The sequence below is a fragment of the Pseudophryne corroboree genome, chromosome 7 (genome assembly GCF_028390025.1).
Source record: "Pseudophryne corroboree isolate aPseCor3 chromosome 7, aPseCor3.hap2, whole genome shotgun sequence".
In the NCBI taxonomy this organism is placed as follows: Eukaryota; Metazoa; Chordata; class Amphibia; order Anura; family Myobatrachidae; genus Pseudophryne; species Pseudophryne corroboree.
In genome coordinates this window covers 101720096-101741699 of record NC_086450.1, presented here as the reverse complement: position 1 = coordinate 101741699, position 21604 = coordinate 101720096, and the positions used below count along the sequence as shown (strand labels likewise).

The 21604-nt window shown below is 45.9% G+C and overlaps 1 protein-coding gene across 4 annotated transcripts in view; it reads left to right on the top strand.

Moving 5' to 3' along the window:
- GAD1 (glutamate decarboxylase 1) overlaps positions 1–21604 on the top strand; it is a 162104-nt gene that overhangs the window by 116528 nt on the left and 23972 nt on the right. For all 4 annotated transcript variants that reach the window (XM_063933493.1, XM_063933495.1, XM_063933494.1 and 1 more), the window contains 2 exons: positions 12845–12923; positions 15499–15648. In XM_063933493.1, the coding sequence (XP_063789563.1) occupies positions 12845–12923; positions 15499–15648 (229 nt within the window). The remainder of the gene's footprint in view (positions 1–12844; positions 12924–15498; positions 15649–21604) is intronic.

Genomic DNA, 21604 nt, shown 5'->3' with positions numbered 1-21604 from the left:
TGCAGTCAATTCTCTCTCCTTCCATGAGTTTAAAAGTAACACAAGCTTGAAGCAGTATGAAAGAGGTCTTTACGTAATATTACTGTACTTATTCCCCTGGCTCCAATATAGCCCATAATGTAGTTATAAGGGTTTACAGTAATATAATAGACTGATATATTTGCTCCAAGCGTTTCATTTTCAGCCCAGACAATACTGGCACGGATCTTGTGCTAAAATCAACCTTTGGTTGCAGTCTTTCAGTGTTTTACCAATCAAAATATTGCTGGCACCTGATTACATAAAGAAGATGAAAAAGAAAGGCAAAAAGAATGTAAAACAAAATGAAAACATTGAAATATGCTGTTAACTGACATTAATCATAACAAAACTAAACGGTTCAAATGAAAGCCTTTTTCTTACCTGTCAACACCTTCCCATTAATAACAACAGACTTGGGGAAAAGTTCTAAGCCTTGGCGAGTGATAAAGTGGAGAGAGATAAAGTACGAGTCAATCAGCTCTTAATTGTCATGTTACAGGCTGTGTTTGAAAAATGATAGTTAGGAGTTGATTGGTTGGTACTTTGTGGCTAATTTATGTTTGTACGCACTTGACTACATAGCTGCGACTTTATAGGCGATGGAACTGCTAATCATCACAGGTGAAGCTGCCGCCCAGAAAAGAAGATAGACGCCCACCGGAGCCATTGCAAACTCATTCACAACTACGTACATATTTGCAGCCTATACACAATAACAAGGAACATCGACTGCTAGGGTTGACCTATGGCCAGGGACGGATCAAGCCCTCGGGGGGCCCAGGGCACCAAAGACAGGAGCCCCCCCCCCCGCGCGCGCGCTGCACGCGCTGCTCACCTCCCGCGGTCACAGGCAACGGGAGCCATGCTGCAGCAGGGGGAGAAGAGAAGACACCAGGCTACCGGGGCAGGAGGGATCCACGCTGCTGGGGGAGGAATGCGGCTGTGCATGTGACTTCCTCCCCCCTCCTCTCGGGCAGCACGGTCGGGGACTGAGTCAAGCAATCTCCAGCCTCTGCCATCAGCAGCATCTCTCCTGGCAGCAGCGAAGGCTGGAGATTGCTTGACTCAGTCCCCTACGTGCTGCCGAGAGGAGTGGGGAGGAAGCCACATGCACAGCGTGGATCCCTCCTGCCCCGGCAACCTGTAGGGCAGTGCTCTGGCCGGGGGGCCCCTTAACACAGGGGGGCCTGGAGTAATGACACCATGGGCACCCCCCTTAATCTGGATCTGCCAATGGCTATGCAGACTGGTCGCAGCAGAGCAACACTGGCGCCATGTTTGTTATGTACATGATCGTAGCAGTTACACAACCCGAAAGTAGCCACGACACGCCTGTGTTTTTGCTGCCACACCCCGTTACCTCCCCCAAACGGACCCTTCCTGTTAATCGCTCTGCATATATCATGTCACTGCAAGCGCGATCGCAAAGGTGCCTTGTCGCGTGCCCAATACACTAGCAGCACATGCTCAGTCTGCCGATAATCCAGCGCCTGAACATCGGCATTGAGCAGAAACATGAAATAGGCCCTTTATCTCTCTCCACTTTATCACTCTACAAGGCTTAGTACATCTGCCCCTTTCTCAGCTCTAAACTTGTTAAGTATTTTATTGTTTTTTTTAAATAAGAAATTGAGCAATCTATTATTGTGACATAGACAAAGTATATACTTTAGAAATCTTCTAAGAGGAATTTAAATATATAAGGTATAAAAAGGCTGATTCAGAGGTAGACGCTATTCTTAGCATAAGGTCGGCACATACACAGAAGCCTCACTGCACATGTGCACATCTGGGTTTGCGATGTCTCGAAGGCAGCATTCCTGAACACAGGGGTGTGTCAGCAGGGCTGCCATCAGAAATGATGGGGCCCGGGACTGACAAACTTGGAAGGCCGACAAACAATTTGGCAGTTGCTCAATCATACCTGGAGATAATTATATATCAGGTGCTGGAAGGGGGAGGGGTCACAGACAAACAACAGACAGAGAGGAGGGGGGTGCTAATCCCCACCCCTAAATTCCCTTCCGCACACTGAAAATTACCTGTAACCATCCCTGAACCTATCTGGTAATAAAATTCAGAGAATTAGTCACAAATGTTTGCAAACACATGTTTAGCTGCTGGCCATGTCACGGCTTCTCCGATACAGCAGTCCTAACCTACATAATAGCAGTGCCCACATAGGGCCATGTCATTTGTCACAGTAGGCCTCATGATAAAGGCTATTACTAAAACACTTCCAGACAAAGAGCTAACTTACCCAGGAGCCACCCCCAGGATCTCCCATTGGCACTACAAGGAACAACATGCCTTCCAAATGCTGCTCCCATTCAATGCCTCTTGCACACAAGCAGACAAACAATTTGGCAGTTTCTCAATCATACCTGGAGATAATTATATATCAGGTGCTGGAAGGGGGAGGGGTCACAGACAAACAACAGACAGAGAGGAGGGGGGTGCAAATCCCCACCCCTAAATTCCCTTCCGCACACTGAAAATTACCTGTAACCATCCCTGAACCTATCTGGTAATAAAATTCAGAGAATTAGTCACAAATGTTTGCAAACACATGTTTAGCTGCTGGCCACGTCACGGCTTCTCCGATACAGCAGTCCTAACCTACATAACAGCAGTGCCCACATAGGGCCATGTAATTTGTCACAGTAGGCCTCATGATAAAGGCTATTACTAAAACACTTCCAGACAGAGAGCTAACTTACCCAGGAGCCACCCCCAGGATCTCCCATTGGCACTACAAGGAACAACATGCCTTCCAAATGCTGCTCCCATTCAATGCCTCTTGCACACAAGCAGACAAACAATTTGGCAGTTGCTCAATCATACCTGGAGATAATTATATATCAGGTGCTGGAAGGGGGAGGGGTCACAGACAAACAACAGATAGAGAGGAGGAGGGTGCAAATCCCCACCCCTAAATTCCCTTCCGCACACTGAAAATTACCTGTAACCATCCCTGAACCTATCTGGTAATAAAATTCAGAGAATTAGTCACAAATGTTTGCAAACACATGTTTAGCTGCTGGCCACGTCACGGCTTCTCCGATACAGCAGTCCTAACCTACATAATAGCAGTGCCCACATAGGGCCATGTAATTTGTCACAGTAGGCCTCATGATAAAGGCTATTACTAAAACACTTCCAGGCAGAGAGCTAACTTACCCAGGAGCCACACCCAGGATCTCCCATTGGCACTACAAGGAACAACATGCCTTCCAAATGCTGCTCCTATTCAATGCCTCTTGCACACAAGCAGACAAACAATTTGGCAGTTGCTCAATCATACCTGTAACTAGTATGCAATAAGTGGTTATTAATAATATATCAACATAGATAACAGTGAATCTATGTTAATATATTATTAACAATCAGTGCATAAGCAGCTGCATCCCCCAGATACACTGCACAATCACTGCAGCTGAATAACTCCATGATGTCACAACTGAGGGCCTGAGCTGACGGGAGGCAGCCTCAGTTGTAGGGGCTGAGATGTACCGGAACCTGGGAGGTTGTATCAGACCCCTGGACATGTAAGTAACATGAATAATAACTGCCCGAAGGCGTGACCACGACAACTTGGATAAAAGTCAATGATGTTTATTATGACAACTCCGCAACACAGCAGCAGTAAAAGAAAACGTAAAAGTCAGCAAAGAATAAATACAGTTCCTGGGTACTACAGGATGGCAGGAGCCACAGGGCACTGGTAGTGTGAGATAGTTCTTATGATCTTCTAGATGGAAAGTCCTTACCAGGCCCGACTGTAGCAATGGAGATAACCCAGGATTGTGCCAGCTGGTGTTCCAGGAAAAGCTGGGTTGCTGAAGATAAAACAGCTGCTGTGGATACTGGCTGGAACCAGACTGTTGTTAGCACGGAGTGGATACTGGCTGGAACCAGTTAAATAATAAATGAACTTGGGAGCGATGAAATATGAACTGAAATGTAGAACTTGAGAGCGGAGAAATAATAATACCGGTGGAGAGTGGTAAAGTGTAGAAAGGACACCGGCCCTTTAAGGGAAGCTGTACTCTGCTGGAAGCTGAGCTGGAAGCAGGTAATGTTGTAGCTGGAAACAGATGAATCCACAATGGATTGGAGAGTCAGGCTACACCGCAGGTGGACTGCTGGTGCGGGTCTCTATGGTGGAAGTCTTGAGACAGGAGCTGGAACCTGGAAGACAATCACAGGAGAGAGACAAACAGGAACTAGGTTTGACAACCAAAGCACTGACGCCTTCCTTGCTCAGGCACAGTGTATTTATACCTGCAGCAAGGAAGGGATTGGCTAGGCAATTATGCAGATTAACAATACTGACAACAGATTGGAGGAAATGATCAGCTGACAGAATCCAAGATGGCTGCGCCCATGCAGACACTTGGAGGGAAGTTTGGTTTGTAATCCATGTGGTAATGAAAACAGTAATGGCGGCGCCGGCCACTGGAGACAGGAGACGCCAGGCTGACAAGTGCACATCCAACCACGCGGACACAGCGGAGGCCGCGGCTGACGTAATCGCCACTCTGACACTCTGCATGCAGAAGCTCAGGGACGGTGGCGGAGGCCGCTGGAGACGCCATGCCAGATGTAATAAGGCGTTACTGTGACAGCGTCTCAGAGAGACAGGAGAGGATGCAGGAATGTGAACATTAGGATAACAGATGGGATCCGGTCCTGGAGCGCTGAGCCAGCCTTAGGAGGCATCTGATGGGTAAGAAATGGCGTCCAGATACCCGGATCGTGACAGCACCCCCCCCTTTAGGAGTGGCCCCAGGACACTTCTTTGGCTTTTGAGGAAACTTGGAATGGAATCTCCGGACCAAGGCAGGAGCATGGACATCAGAAGCATTGGTCCATGAACGTTCCTCAGGACCATAACCCTTCCAGTCAATAAGATATTGTAGTTGACCGTAACGGTGACGTGAGTCCAGGATCTTGGCCACTTCATACTCAACGCCTCGTTGAGTTTGGACTTTCGGAGTTGGAGGAAGTGAGGAATGAAACCGATTCAAGATCAGCGGTTTCAACAGGGAAACATGGAATGTCCTGGGTATTTTTAAGAAGGGAGGCAACTGGAGTCTGTAAGCAACAGGATTGATGACTTGTTCAATCTTGAAAGGACCGATATAGCGAGGTGCAAACTTCATACTGGGAACTCTTAACCTCAAATTCTTCGTGGATAACCATACCCGATCACCCACCTTGAGAGCAGGAACTGCTCGACGCTTCTTATCCGCAAACTTCTTGTACCTGAACGATGCCTTGAGCAGAGCTGATCGTACGCTCTTCCAGATATTGGCAAACTGATGCAAGGTGATATCCACTGCGGGAACAGAAGTTGCTGGAAGCGGTTGGAACTCAGGGACTTTAGGGTGGAATCCAAAGTTAGTGAAGAATGGTGTTGAAGCAGATGAAGAATGATACTGGTTGTTATGACAGAACTCGGCCCAGGGAAGTAATTGAACCCAGTCATCTTGAGAGGAGGACACATAGATGCGGAGGAAGGCCTCCAAGTCCTGATTCACCCTCTCGGTTTGACCATTGGTCTGAGGATGGTAAGCCGTGGAAAACTTTAGCTTGACTTGGAGGACTTGACATAAACTTCGCCAGAATTTGGCTGTGAATTGAACTCCTCGATCTGAGATAATTTCTTCAGGAAGACCGTGGAGTCGGAAGATCTCTTGTATGAATACTTGAGCCAACTTGGAAGCTGACGGAAGACCGGTGAGAGGAATGAAGTGTGCCATCTTGGTGAACCGGTCAACTACCACCCAGATGGTATTGAACTTGTTGCACATGGGTAAGTCTGTAATGAAATCCATCGACAAGTGGGTCCATGGTCGACGGGGAACGGATAGTGGAACCAGTTGCCCCGCAGGCGACTGGCGGGATACTTTATGTTGGGCACACTTTGGGCAAGATGCAATAAACTCCAAGACGTCCTTTTTCAGAGTTGGCCACCAATAGGACCTAGAGATAAACTCCAGGGTTTTTTGGATACCTGTATGTCCGGCAAAACGGGAAGCATGGGCCCAATGCATGAGCTTCTTCCTTAGCATCGGCTTCACAAAACTTTTCCCTGATGGGGGCGTAGAGTCCATCCCTACCGTGGAGAATGCCAACGGATTTATAATAGGATGCTTGTCTGAAGACTCTGACTCATTTTCTTGCTCCCATGAGCGGGAAAGGGCATCGGCCTTGCGATTCTGAGAGCCCGGACAGAACTGGAGCTTAAAGTCGAACCTGGAAAAGAAAAGTGCCCATCTGGCCTGACGAGGATTGAGACATTGTGCGCCTTTCAGATATAAAAGGTTCTTGTGGTCTGTAAGTATGGAGATTGAATGAGAAGCTCCCTCCAACAGATACCTCCACTCTTCTAGAGCGAGCTTGATGGCTAGCAACTCCTGGTCGCCAATGGCATAGTTGCGCTCAGCTGGGGAGAACTTCCGGGAGAAGAAACTGCAAGGGTGTAAATGGCCATCTTTAGCCCTCTGAGATAACACCGCTCCTACTCCAACGGAGGAGGCATCCACCTCTAAGATGAAAGGAGAGTCGATGTCAGGCTGTTTCAGAACAGGCGCAGAGATGAACCTTTGTTTTAACAGATGAAATGCTTGCATGGCTTCTTCAGACCACTTGGACGGGTTAGCACCCTTCTTAGTGAAAGCAGTAATAGGCGCCACTATGGTGGAAAAGTCTCGTATAAACTTTCGGTAATAGTTGGCGAACCCCAAGAACCTCTGGACCCCTTTGAGGGTTAAGGGTACCGGCCAATTTTGGATTGCTTGTAGTTTCTCAGGATCCATCTCTAGTCCGGAACCGGACACAATGTACCCTAGAAACGGAATGGACTTGACTTCAAAGACGCATTTTTCTAATTTGCAATAGAGATGATTGACACGGAGACGGGACAGAACCTCTTTAACCCAAAAACGATGTTCCTCTAAATCGTTGGCAAAAATGAGGATATCGTCTAGATAGACCACGACATGACGGTATAGAATGTCTCTGAAGATCTCATTGACAAAATGCTGGAAGACAGCTGGAGCATTGCTCAATCCGAAGGGCATGACGAGGTACTCATAATGTCCGTCACGGGTGTTAAAGGCGGTCTTCCACTCGTCACCCTCACGGATCCGGATGAGATTGTATGCACCTCGCAAGTCCAGCTTTGTAAAGATGGTAGCTCCGCTAACTCTGTCAAAGAGCTCAGTAATCAGGGGTAAAGGATAACGGTTCTTGATGGTAATGTCGTTCAAACCTCTGTAGTCGATGCACGGCCGCAGACCACCATCTTTCTTTTTTACAAAAAAGAAGCCTGCGCCGGCTGGAGAAGAAGAAGGTCGAATGAACCCCTTTGCTAGGTTCTCTTTAATATATTCCTCCATAGAATGCGTCTCAGGCAGAGACAACGGATAAGTTCGGCCTCGAGGTGGAATCTTCCCTGGAACGAGATCAATCGGACAGTCCCATTCTCTATGAGGAGGAAGGATATCAGCAGAAGCTTTACTGAACACATCCGTGAAATCTTGATATGGAGGAGGTGGAACATCAGACGACCTGGGGGAGGAAGAACAGACAGGCAATACTTTAAACAAACATGTCTCAGCACAGGAGGAACCCCATGCCAGGATTTGCGTAGTCGTCCAATCAATTGTAGGATTGTGAAGACGGAGCCATGGAAGGCCCAGGACCACAGGATGTGTGGCTCTTGGAATCACTAAAAAAGAAATAAGTTTGGAATGAAGAACTCCCACTCTCAGACGAACTGGTAGAGTCCTTAAAGAAATAACTGCATCAAAAATTTTGCTGCCATCCACGGCAGTTAAAGAAATGGACGAAGGAAGTCTCTCGGTGGGTAGGGACCACCGTTTAACATAGGCTTCGGTAATAAAGTTCCCAGCTGCTCCGGAATCAAGGAGGGCAATGACGTTCCGATAACGTTGAGCAACTTGAAGCGAGACTGGGAGATTACAATCTTGAGGAGATGGAGAGGAGATCATTACTCCTAGCCGGCCCTCTCCTTGGCGAGCTAGGATTTGGAGTTTCCCGGACGTTTGGGACAGGCATTAATGGTGTGAGACGGAGCTGCACAATAGAGACAGAGAAACTCGGAGAGACGTCTTCGGCGCTTAGCAGGAGTTAAACGGGAACTGCCAAGTTGCATGGGCTCATCTTTAGATGGTGACAGTTGACGAGGAGGAGGAGCAGAAGATTTTGGAGCAGATGATCTTCCACGCTCAGTTGCTCTCTCTCTGAAACGTAAATCAACTTTCGTGCAGAGTGAGATTAGCTCATCTAACTTAGAAGGTAAGTCTCTGGTAGCTAACTCATCTTTAATACGCTCAGATAAGCCATGCCAGAATGCAGCATACAGGGCCTCGTCGTTCCATGCCAGTTCGGATGCCAGGATCTGGAACTGTATCAGATATTGTCCTACAGTACGTGACCCCTGGCGTAAACGGAGAATCTCGGATGAAGCTGAGGTTACCCGGCCTGGCTCGTCGAAGATGCGCCTGAATGTTGACACGAAGGCAGTGTAGGAAGATAGCAGGGTGTCGGACCTCTCCCATAACGGTGATGCCCAATCAAGGGCTGAGCCACTGAGAAGAGAAATAATGTAGGCAATTTTTGTATGGTCACTGGGAAAATTGCCAGGTTGTAGCTCAAACTGAATCTCACACTGGTTGAGAAATCCCCTGCAGAATCTTGGAGATCCGTCAAATTTTGCTGGCGTTGGAAGATGAAGACGTGGAGCAGAAATGGGTAAGGTGGGTGGGGTTATAGCTGGAGTCACTGTGGTTGACGCACCAGACGCGCCTGATCCACGGAGAGTTGTCTGAATCCCATCCAGCCGAGTAGAGAGATCCTGGAGACAGCGGATGATGTGGCCCTGTGCAGCCTCCTGATGTTCTAGTCGGGCTGCCAGTTCTTGCATCGGCCTGGCCGCTTGATCCTGGTCTCCGGCTGGATTCATTAGGTCAGTGCTTACTGTCACAACTGAGGGCCTGAGCTGACGGGAGGCAGCCTCAGTTGTAGGGGCTGAGATGTACCGGAACCTGGGAGGTTGTATCAGACCCCTGGACATGTAAGTAACATGAATAATAACTGCCCGAAGGCGTGACCACGACAACTTGGATAAAAGTCAATGATGTTTATTATGACAACTCCGCAACACAGCAGCAGTAAAAGAAAACGTAAAAGTCAGCAAAGAATAAATACAGTTCCTGGGTACTACAGGATGGCAGGAGCCACAGGGCACTGGTAGTGTGAGATAGTTCTTATGATCTTCTAGATGGAAAGTCCTTACCAGGCCCGACTGTAGCAATGGAGATAACCCAGGATTGTGCCAGCTGGTGTTCCAGGAAAAGCTGGGTTGCTGAAGATAAAACAGCTGCTGTGGATACTGGCTGGAACCAGACTGTTGTTAGCACGGAGTGGATACTGGCTGGAACCAGTTAAATAATAAATGAACTTGGGAGCGATGAAATATGAACTGAAATGTAGAACTTGAGAGCGGAGAAATAATAATACCGGTGGAGAGTGGTAAAGTGTAGAAAGGACACCGGCCCTTTAAGGGAAGCTGTACTCTGCTGGAAGCTGAGCTGGAAGCAGGTAATGTTGTAGCTGGAAACAGATGAATCCACAATGGATTGGAGAGTCAGGCTACACCGCAGGTGGAATGCTGGTGCGGGTCTCTATGGTGGAAGTCTTGAGACAGGAGCTGGAACCTGGAAGACAATCACAGGAGAGAGACAAACAGGAACTAGGTTTGACAACCAAAGCACTGACGCCTTCCTTGCTCAGGCACAGTGTATTTATACCTGCAGCAAGGAAGGGATTGGCTAGGCAATTATGCAGATTAACAATACTGACAACAGATTGGAGGAAATTATCAGCTGACAGAATCCAAGATGGCTGCGCCCATGCTGACACTTGGAGGGAAGTTTGGTTTGTAATCCATGTGGTAATGAAAACAGTAATGGCGGCGCCGGCCACTGGAGACAGGAGACGCCAGGCTGACAAGTGCACATCCAACCACGCGGACACAGCGGAGGCCGCGGCTGACGTAATCGCCACTCTGACACTCTGCATGCAGAAGCTCAGGGACGGCGGCGGAGGCCGCGGGAGACGCCATGCCAGATGTAATAAGGCGTTACTGTGACAGCGTCTCAGAGAGACAGGAGAGGATGCAGGAATGTGAACATTAGGATAACAGATGGGATCCGGTCCTGGAGCGCTGAGCCAGCCTTAGGAGGCATCTGATGGGTAAGAAATGGCGTCCAGATACCCGGATCGTGACACATGAGTCCAGCACTGATCCTCCAGCACTGGCAACTCACTGATTCATGTGCAGTCTCTGCAACACATTCCAGTACAAATGAGTCATGACTCATGTGCCGAGACACTGACTCGAGACACTTCACTGAACTGAGTCATGTGTCTCAACTCAGTTCAGTGAATCACTTTGCCCATGACTAGTGTGTATTCTTTTTATTGAGCCTGCCATGAGCCAAATCAGAAGCTGGCAGCTCCTGATTGGCTGCCGTTCCGTGAGCTTCGATTGTCGCACGGCCGGCTGAATAGAAAGAATACACACTGCTGCTCTGAGTGCCTCCGTGGCTGCCAGCCCTGCCGGTGTGCACCACGCAGGCAGCTGGCCTGTACCCGCGATCCTCATTGCTGCCACCCGGGCCCCCTCTCAGCCAGTGCCCGGGACTGGAGTTCCTACCGTCCCCCCTTGATGGCGGGCCTGTATGTCAGCCCCTTCTTGCAGTGTGCCAAAGTCAATGGCTGCATTCTGAGACGCAGCTTCACTGCTCTGATAGCGCAATTCCACCAGACATCCTGAGTAACCTCAGAGTTACTCATATGATCGACGTTCACGCAGGTGATCGGATTCTGCGTCACTGGATACAGCAGCGGATCACAGAAGCCGGCAGTGGGAGTCTCTTTACTGCGGCTTTTGCATAATTTCGCACAGCCGCTGTGTTAATAGCATCCACCTCTGATTCATCCCCAAGCTTTTCAATAGCTTGCCAAAGATATCACTCCATAGTACATCTGGGGGAAGACTAAATATTTGCAGGTACTCCCCCCCAAAAAAATTTAAAATAAATGGCAGCTTTCAGGGAATATCCCGTGAATATTAAAATGAAAAATAAGCCCCTTAATGAGACATAAGTATGCTGTACACAGAGTGACAATAACATGCAATACAGTCTCAGACCAGAAGCTTGCGGAGACAAAGGTGTGCGGACAGATCAGTCTCACCGGAGCACACCTTTGTGCCCATCATAAATGACCCAATAAATGTCCTAGTGTATTTTTGGGCAGCAGCGACAGAAGGTCACACTTATAAAGATTGCAGGCACAGAGTGCAGGGCACCGCCGACCGCAGTGCTTCTGTATCATGAGACACAGACTGTCTGCTCTAATATCCCAGCTCTCATTAGCCCGTATTGATCCGACAGAAGCTGACATGACGAAACTTGCTGCCTTTCCTTTTTTTTCCATGGCCTGGGGAAAAGCAACTGTGACATGACCTCTTTATTTGCCCCACTGAAACTTGACAAAAACGTCAGTAAAAATAAGGTTGCAGAGATTTAAAATGAGGGGACATCTATTGCTATGAACATCAGCACATCCATTGTACCAGAGCTGGAGCACTGGAGGCAAGGGACTATCAAAACACATTGCTGCTGTGTTATATAAGAGATGAGCATTGTATAGATCTTTACAAAGCATGTTTTCCAGTTACAGGAGGCCTCAAGCTATAGAGAGGAACATTCAGTGAAGACCTAGGGAGCACAGTGTATGAATAATGATATTATTGTAAAAATAAATGCTAATAAAGAAAATAAATGAATAAACATACATACACTATATTTCAAGGTAGATATATTTCCTTATCAAAACCAACCAAGTTACTTAGCATTTATATAGACTATGGGAGATATTACTTAATAAATTAGTGGAGATTACCCCTTGTGTGAATCCCCGATGGTGTACTTTTCATGGTATATTGAAAAACGCTGCAATGGCACTCAGGGAAAAAATAACGGACAGGGTATAGTCACCTGTGCATGATATCTTAGGAGTCTTTGTTCATGTTAAATGATTCCACAAGCCTGTGTAACTTCAGACAATAGCTAATTACTACAGGGGACCTCCTGTATCTAGTATAACAATCAGCCATCTTAAATACGGGAGCAGCGATGGTGTAATGACACGGGTGTACAGTGTTCGCTGTTGGTACCAATGAATGGCAGCTTATGGCTAAGAACCTGAGCATCCTTGGGTGATTATGCCGGACTGCGCTGAATTAGATGTCCAGGAAGCTCATGTACTGCTGGCAAGGTCCCAGGTGAGGCAAAGGGAATAGAGGGCGGAGGTCTAATAAGTTTCATCACGATCTTGTGACTTTCTCAAGGGTATGACTCCTAATCCGGAGGTGCTGTTTTATATACCAGAAGACAAAAGTCAAAGCACCTGATTCTCTATCAGGGGAGAAAAGGCTGTTTCATTGAATAGCCCTTCTCCGCGCCAAACGGTAATTAGCTGACAATTAGCATTGTTAATTGAATATGCTTTTATAAACTGTTTAGTCTCTTACAGATTGACCCAGATATACATATATATTTCTTGTATTACATAGTGTAACTAAATTCAATTTACCTAAGAAGGATTTCTGCCTTATCTAATCTGGAACTCTTCGGTCTTAAATATCTAACTGAAGTTGACCTTTTATTTGAATTTTTGTTCCCATAAGCGGTCACATTATTTTCTTATATAATCTTTCTAGAGCGGACTCGGTCACTTGGAATCCCCACAAGATGATGGGCGTTTTACTCCAATGTTCTGCAATACTATTAAGAGAAAAGGTAACAGACACTTAATCATTGCCAGACCTGTACAACAGTCATATATATTCATTTCACACAGTACACAAGGACTAAACACAGTAAGATGATCTGGACTATTCACTCATTTATTTTTTGCCCTTTTTGTCAGCTAATTATGTAGATTTAGAACAAAAATAAAACTTGACGAGATTAAGGGTGGAATTCAATTGAGGGTGGGTAATTTAAAAAAACCCTGCGGATCTGCGTTTTTCAAGAGATGAGCGGTTTGGATTTTTGGGAAGTAGAAGCCCCAATTACCTGCAGTGTGAACTGAGCTACAAATTAAAAAAAATAAAATATATAAATTGTTCTATTGTTTGTACTGTTCTGTGCGCTGTACCCTAGTGCGACTTTGTTTGTGTATTTAGAAAAGCCTTTTGAATCCCTGCAGTGTGAGCTGAGCTGTGAATGGAAGACAAAAATATATATATATATATCTACATTGTTCAATTGTTTGTACTGTTCTGGGCGCTATACCCCAGTGTATTTGTTCACCTTATATAAAAGCCCTTTGAATCACCACAGTGTGAGCTGAGCTGGTATATTGGCACTGCAGAGCTGTTAGCTTAGCTGCCTTAAGCCCATTGGTAGCTTGTTTTGTGGGGGCCCAAACAAACCAAGCACTTCAGCACAAAAAAGTGCCAGTCCCTGTTGAAGTGGTTGGTTTATTAAACTGTGCATGTTCTTTTTAATATCCAACATATGAGTGTGTGGGTTCCATCGTGCCCACTTTTAATTTCTGCCACTGCTGTGTGGCAATGTTTCATAGATGTACTATAAACTGCTGTGTGATTGTGTCACTGCTGTCGCTTAGTAACTAGCCAGCTCTCTTCAGCCTTTAACCTAAACTGGATGAAAACAATATTGTGAGCTGTGAGGTGGTCAAAAATGACTGTAAAGAATGTTATTGAGGTTAAAATACTGTAGGAACAAAAAAGGCCAAAATTCTGTGATTTTAGATTTTCTTTTATATAAATCTTAGATAAAAAAAAGATTCAAAACCAAAACCAGTGAGGTGGTTTTGGCAAACAAATTAGAACCAAAGCCAGCAAAAATGGGCCCTCCCTCATACCATAGAAATCACAGTGTCTTTTTTATCGCACCCCTAGGGCAAGTCTGATATTTTTCAAAAATCTTTATTTTTAAGACAAATCACAGGGACTTACTCTGGCAATTGCAAGTTTCCAATTAGCTTAATTAGTATGTAAATACTCACCTTCCGAAGTGGTGTCTTCTCCCTCAGCGTCGGGATCCGGTCTTCTGCAGCAGTTGTTAGTGTAATGAATGTGTGTAAGTGTGTGTTTTTAAGTATGTGTGAGTGTACCTGAGTGCACCCCCTCATCCCTCTGGAGGCAGCAGCTGGGTGAACTACATCTCCCAGCAGCCCCCGAGCCTCCCTCATCCCCTTCCCCACTGCAAAGATGAAGGGGAGACCACAGGGAGCTGCAGAGACCACCGGATAAGTATCATTATTTTTCTCTAGCGCAACAGGGTTTTCAGAGGTGAAAACCCCACAACTATTCTTTTAAATTGGCTACCACTGGTATCGGGAGCGCAGGCTGTGGTTGGTTTAATGTATTATGACTGGAATGCCTACACAGTAGGTATCACTATTAATACATGACCAGTGTTATAAAAGTAAGTACCCCATATTGCCCCCCTGTTTATAGCCATAACCAAACCAGTCTATACCTCTAGTGCTGGTTACACATTTAGGTTTTTTTTTCTTTACTGTTAAACTCCTATTTCAAAACTGTCAACATATTGGCATTTGCATATCTCCCAACATTCTTGAGGCGCAGGTTGGGAAATGCTTTGCCCGCGTGCCACACCCCGTATTTTCATCACGCGAGGAGCATGCCCAGTGCTACGGGACCTGCTGGGCATCCCCCCAGTTCCTCTCTCCAGTGAACAGATTGCGAGAGAGGGGGCCTCCCAACCACGGGACATTGTGGTCCGTGGGTGGGATGGCAGGAGAGTGCCCGAAAAGAGTGACTGTCCTGCCAATATCGGGATGGTTGTGAGGTATATATTCATCATCGTATACTCTGGCTGTTTCCTTTTGCTGTAGTTTTAGCTACACATCTTTTGTTAACAAGCTTTGTGATGTGGTTACTATTCACACTGTGAAAAATATAGGGATGTTACTGCTAACCAGATCATTTTTATATGACTTTTTCCCATTTAGGAAGTTTGTATATACAGTTATCTTCCATACGCACTTATTCTACAATTCCGTAATGGTGGAATGTAGAGGTCTCTTTCAAGTCAAAGCACATGCAGTTTGTCACATGACTGCATAGTGATTATAACACAACATTCCCCATATATAATACCACTATTAACATGAATTGCATAGATAATACCACTATTAACATGAATTGCATAGATAATACCACTATTAACATGAATTGCATAGATAATACCACTATTAACATTAATTCCATAGATAATACCACTATTAACATGAATTGCATAGATAATACCACTATTAACATTAATTGCACATCTTGCAGTTCTATTTATGTGCTTGTATTTTGCTTATATACACCAGGGTGTACTCCAAGGATGCAATCAGATGTGTGCAGGATATCTCTTCCAGCAAGACAAGCAATATGACATATCATATGACACTGGAGATAAGGCAATACAATGTGGCCGTCACGTGGACATATTCAAATTCTGGCTGATGTGGAAAGCAAAGGTACACGTTCACAACAATGTGTATATAAAAATGTATACACAGTACATGGGTGCATGTGTAGTAAGGATCGGTATTGATAAGATGGTAAACAGTATATTATTCAGGATATAATAATCTCCAAAATTATTGGGCTCAACACTGAAAAGAGAATAGAAAATGTAATGGATAAGGCGAAAAAACATAACCCAATAACAATTGCAGAGGTTGGGGCAGACGGCATATACGTAAGCACAGGGCCTGATTCTGAGTCTCACACACCGTGTTGGAGGCAGTAGAATGTTTTCTTCTGTGCATGTATCTAATTCGCACTGTGCAAGCATCCAGATAGAGTGGTGATTAAGTCCTATGGAAGATGCGCTCATACTTATGACAGCAGACAGCAGAAATTTCAGTGTGTAAACCAGTGGCGGAACTAGCGAACGGTGGGCCCAGGTGCAACAAAATGCTTTGCCCCCTCCCCATATACCATCCAAGTCCACCCTCTCACCCCTGGAGAGGATCTGTTGAGGGGAGACCTGCTCAAGGCCAGGGAAATGGATACGTAGCAACAGTGCCATAACTAAACATTTTAGAGCTATCTGCAAGAAATGGCATTGGAGCCCATCCCCTCTAAGTAAGGCAGGGGCAGTGCGCGCCGTAGGCGCGCACCAAAAATATAGGGGCGTGGCTTCATGGGGAAGGGGTGTGGCCACAAATTAATACCGATTCATATAACGGTACACAGTAATCTCCATTATTCAAATTACGCCGCACAGTAGCGCTACTACACCAGGTAGAGCCCCTTTTTACACCTTACAGCGGACAGATTCCCCTTTTTACACATTACGGCAGACAGCGTCCCCCTTTTTTTCCCCCCACATATTACGGCAGACAGCGTCCCCATTTTTTACACATTACGGCAGATAGCGTCCCTTTTTTTTTTTTTTTTTTACACATTACGGCAGACAGTCCTCCTTTTTTTTACACATTACGGCAGACAGAGTACCCTTTTTTTTACACATTACGGCAGACAGCGTCCTTTTTTTTTTTTTTTACACATTACGGCAGACAGTCCTCCTTTTTTTTTACACATTACAGCAGAGTCCCCTTTTTTTTTTACACATTACGGCAGACAGCGTCCCCTTTTTTTTTTACACATTACGGCAGACAGCGTCCCCTTTTTTTTACACATTACGGCAGTGTCCCCTTTTTTTTACACATTACGACAGTGTCCCCTTTTTTTTACACATTACGGCAGACAGCGTCCCTTTTTTTACACATTACGGCAGACAGCGTCCCCTTTTTTTACACATTACGGCAGACAGAATCGATAGATAGATAGATAGATAGATAGATAGATAGATAGATAGATACAATAAGCTGCAATGCCGCTTCGGTAGGTGAAAACAGACGGATATTGCGATTAATGACTGATGGTAATTATCGCAGTATCCAATTAGAGGCCATCTTCATCGGCTGAAAAACACGTGGTATTGGGGGTAAATTTATCACGGATTATGTTATGGCTGCCTGAGGCATCCGAAGCATAATCCGTGATAAATGCCAGCATCGGTGGGAGGAGCCCAACGTATCATGGCTAATAGGATAGCCCTGGGTGATACATGAATAATTGGATACAGAGGCAAGAGATGCAAACAGGCACTTTAACAAATTCAATATTACATTAAAAAAAATTATAATTTTATATATATATTTGTGTTGATACATATGCAACACAATTCAAAACATTTAAAACAACTAATTCCTACCAGGGCCTGTTGCTGCATGGCTGACTCACCGGCACATATGGAATGACCAGTATCAGAAGCATTTTATTACAATGCAGGATGTCTGGAGGGGGAGGCGCTGGAGAGAGGAGAAGATGGGAGAGCGTTCCCTCCTTACAGCAGCAGCCAGTGAGACCCAACAGCCAGTGACCCAGCAGCCAGTGAGACCTGTGAAGCTTGTACGAGGGAGGGACGGCCCCTCCTCCCTCTCCGGCCGGGACCCCTCCTCCCTCTCCAGCCAGGCTGCCGTAGGCGCTGAATGTGTTGTGAGTGACTGTGAGTGATGCGGGAGGCGGGCGGCGGCGGGCGGGCGCGTAGCTTGCGGCGGCATGATACGAGTCATTGTGACTCATTGTAATGCCGGCGGCTGTGGGCCCCTTAAGTGCGGCGGGGCCCCAGTGCAATGCACTGGCTGCACTGCCAGAAGTTCCGCCCCTGGTGTAAACCATACCTTCCAACTTTTACATGTACTGAATCGGGACCCTCCTGCGCACAACCCAAGAATGGGGCTTGGCCTCTGGTGGGAAGGGGTAAGGTCTCTGTCGAGTGGATGTTGCCTAGCTCCACTGACCCATTTTTCGGCGTTGTGGTGGGGGCATGCCCAGCGCTCCCTGAGCAGCTGGGCAGCCCCCTTGCTTATCTCCGTGTACTGTATAGATCACTCGCTGCTTTGCAGAGCAGAGCAGCGGGTGATCAAAGGATCTCCCAACTGCCCCTCCGCCTGCGGGACACAGCTGCCTGCAGATGGGACAGCGGGACAGTGTCCAAATAGCGAGACTTGATTTGGGACAGTTGGGAGGTATGGGCAAACCCATACACCAGGCTTGTCCAAACTGCGGCCCTCCAGCTGTTGTGAAACTACATATCCCAGCATGCCCTGACACAGTTTTGCTGTTAGAGAATGCTAAAGCTGTGTCAGGGCATGCTGGGATGTGTAGTTTCACAACAGCTGGAGGGCCGCAGTTTGGACATGCCTGCCATACACATTTTATCTTCTGCCTCCCCTACCAATTTTCCTGTGTACTCTCTCATCTTCGATGCCTCGTACTAATCTCTGCAATGCTTATGTAACAGAGAATCCATGCACCTATTAAGAAAGCAGAAGTACACATACTCCGGCTCTCCTGCTCCTCTGTTGACAACCACACTCTCTCATCTGTTATTTCAAAAGTACTGGCATACCTCACTAGCCACGTCCAATGTCATCTGATCTTGGAAGCAAAGCAGTGACAGGCCTGGTTAGTACCTGGATGGGAGACCACCTTGGAATACCAGGTGCAGTACGAATACTCACACAGAAAGCAGAAGTGGTGGCAAAACCTTCAACTCGAGAATCTGTTCACGCTATCCCTATTTAGCCAACAGTCTGAAGGCTTCTCTAGTGGGAATTATTTAGAGTGTTCAGCAATTTAAAGCATCTAATCGGCTACACACAGATGCCTTGCATATACAATTATGGGACTTAAGAATCAAGAAATATGATCTTTTCCTGCTAATAAACGAGTAGTTCTTTATGCACATTTTACCAACTCTCACCATATACCAGGAGTAGACAATGTGAAGCACACTCCATAGACTTAATTATCTACATCTAGATTATTGCGCATTCTATTACTATAATATTTTTACCAATTGTTAATTTTTTGTATTTTTGTGGAAACCATGAAGCACCATGAATGCTATTGTAGCCAAATATTTTGTAAGGTATCTACAGTAGTTACCGTTAGACTCCCATTTGGTGTTCTTTTTGTCTATTTCGGTCTGATTTGTCTTTTGTTCTTCTGTGTGTAATATTTTACTTTTAAACACACAAATTCAAAGTTATATCTAAAAAAACTTTTTTCTTTTATAAGTGTTCCCCAACAAAGAGTCTTTCTTTCTCTCTCTGCTTTTGCTCAATAGTAACATTGACTCTGGGAGCACCACCAACAAGATATTCCACCCACACAGCATTTGGGCCTATAATAGACACTTACTGTTGGTAATGGTAATTGATCTAATGAGTGACATTGCCACCTTAGTCTGGTGTGGAACTATCCCCAGTACGTCTACATTCCTGGGCTGTGACAGAGAGCAGATGCACAGAGATGGTCTGTCTTATAAGTGTGTTATGGAGTGCTCCGGTTGTGTTACTGAAAGCGGCTGCTTATAGAGACACTCAACTGCTCACATAGGAGACTATACGCAACTGCCCACATAGGAGCTGATCTGTGTTGTTATCACAAAGCTGAATTCGGAGAAAAACAGAGCCCACCAAGCCTATCAACGTATACATTTCTTTGCAGTTTCGATGTACAGATGGAGTCCTGCTCATCTATCCCTTTAATAGGATTAACTGACCCAGTGCTGTTGGACTTAATCCCCTGCTGTATTGTTCTCTCTGTATTGTATTACAGCTGAGAACAATAGATGAAAGGCTTATGCTAATAAACCTTGGTGCACCTAGGCACAACAGAGAAGGCTAGATGAGCGAGGCTCCATCTGGACAACAAGTCTGAAAAGTGCTTAGTGCCCTCTATCCAGTGTTGACATTCGTCAAAAGCCCATTTGAAAGCCAACAATTCTTTGTTCCCCACCTCATAATTAATTTCAGAAGCTCAAAATTTCCACAAGAATAATGCACAAGGATGTAGTTTATGATCAAATAACCTGTGACAAGATGGCCCAGCACGAACATTGGAAGTCTCTACCTTCTCAATAAATGGCAATTCCAACACAAGATGATACAGAACAAGTGTGGTGCTAAATAATTCCTTTAATTTCAAAAAGTCTTTATCAGCTCCCACAGGCCATTTGGTGGGAACAGCTCTGTCATCTGCCATAGCCATTATAGGATCGGATCTGCCACAACTGAAGAGGAATGATACATCATGTGTAATAATTAGCAAAGCCTGAAAACCTTTGCAGTACCTTCGTGTTGGAAGGAGCCCAGAAAATTGGTTTCCTCATTCTAGTTGGAAAATTAGAGGATAAGATGGTTACGATTGTATCTCTCTACGCTCCCAATTCTAACCAAGTCCCTTCCTTAGAAAAGTTTGCTCGACTATTGCGAGGTTTCGTCAGGGTGCCCTGCTTATGTTGGGTGACTATAATTTAGTGCTTGATCCTAAATTAGATAGATCTCCTCGGTCTTCTTCCCAGATGTCTGCAGCTCCGGCTGGCCCGTCACTAGCCTTCCGTAATTTGCTGGCAGAATATGACCTGTATGACTTGTGGAGAGTTTAGAACCCAACTTCTAGAGATTATACGTATTTCTCTCCAGTGCACAATTCCTACTCTCGCATAGATCTTATTCTTTGCGATAAGTGGACTTTGCAGCACTCAGCACAGGTGGATGTTCTGCCTATTTCCTGGTCCGATCATGCTCCTCTCCTATGGTCTTGGAATATTTGCCACCAATTTACCCCCCCTCGGCCATGGCGCCTATCTGCCCATCTGCTGTCGGACCCTATATCTAAAAAAAACGATTGATGATTGCATCTCCCTCTATATGGAAACTAATTCCCTCTCAGATACTTCTGTCACGACTTTCTGGTGTGCCCTTAAGGCAGGTGTGCGAGGCACTGCGATCCAAGCCGGTGCTAGACTCAATCGACAAGCTATCCAACAACAAGACTTGGAATCTAAACTTAAGGAGGTTGAAGATAGGAATAAGCTCCACCCCTCTAGGGCCCTACGTAGGGAATTAAAGGATATCCGAGGCCAACTTCAGAAACTCCTTATGAGACGGACTCAGTTTGCTTTAAATAGGTTGAGACAGAAATTTTACCTGACTCGTAATAGACCGGGGAAAATGCTGGCTCGCAAGCTCCGTGCTCTCCAGGCTCGTAATAGGATTAGACATCTGATTTCTCCTCAGGGTGATAAAGTGTCCAATCCATATGACATAGCGAATCAATTCGCTAGATATTATGCCAAGCTGTACAACCTTTCTTCTGATCCCCTTACTTTTCAACCCACTCCTGATTCTATACAATCCTTCCTAGCCGATGTCAAACTCCCCTCCCTTTCTGCGGAACAGCTCGAGACACTAAATTTCCCGTGGACCCCCTCCGAGGTAATTCAAGTAATGAAATCACTCCCGCATAATAAAGCTCCCGGTCCAGATGGCTTCATAAATGAATTTTATGTTTCTCTCTGTGATCAACTATCGCCCACCCTGACCTCCTTGTATAATTCAATCTCCTCTC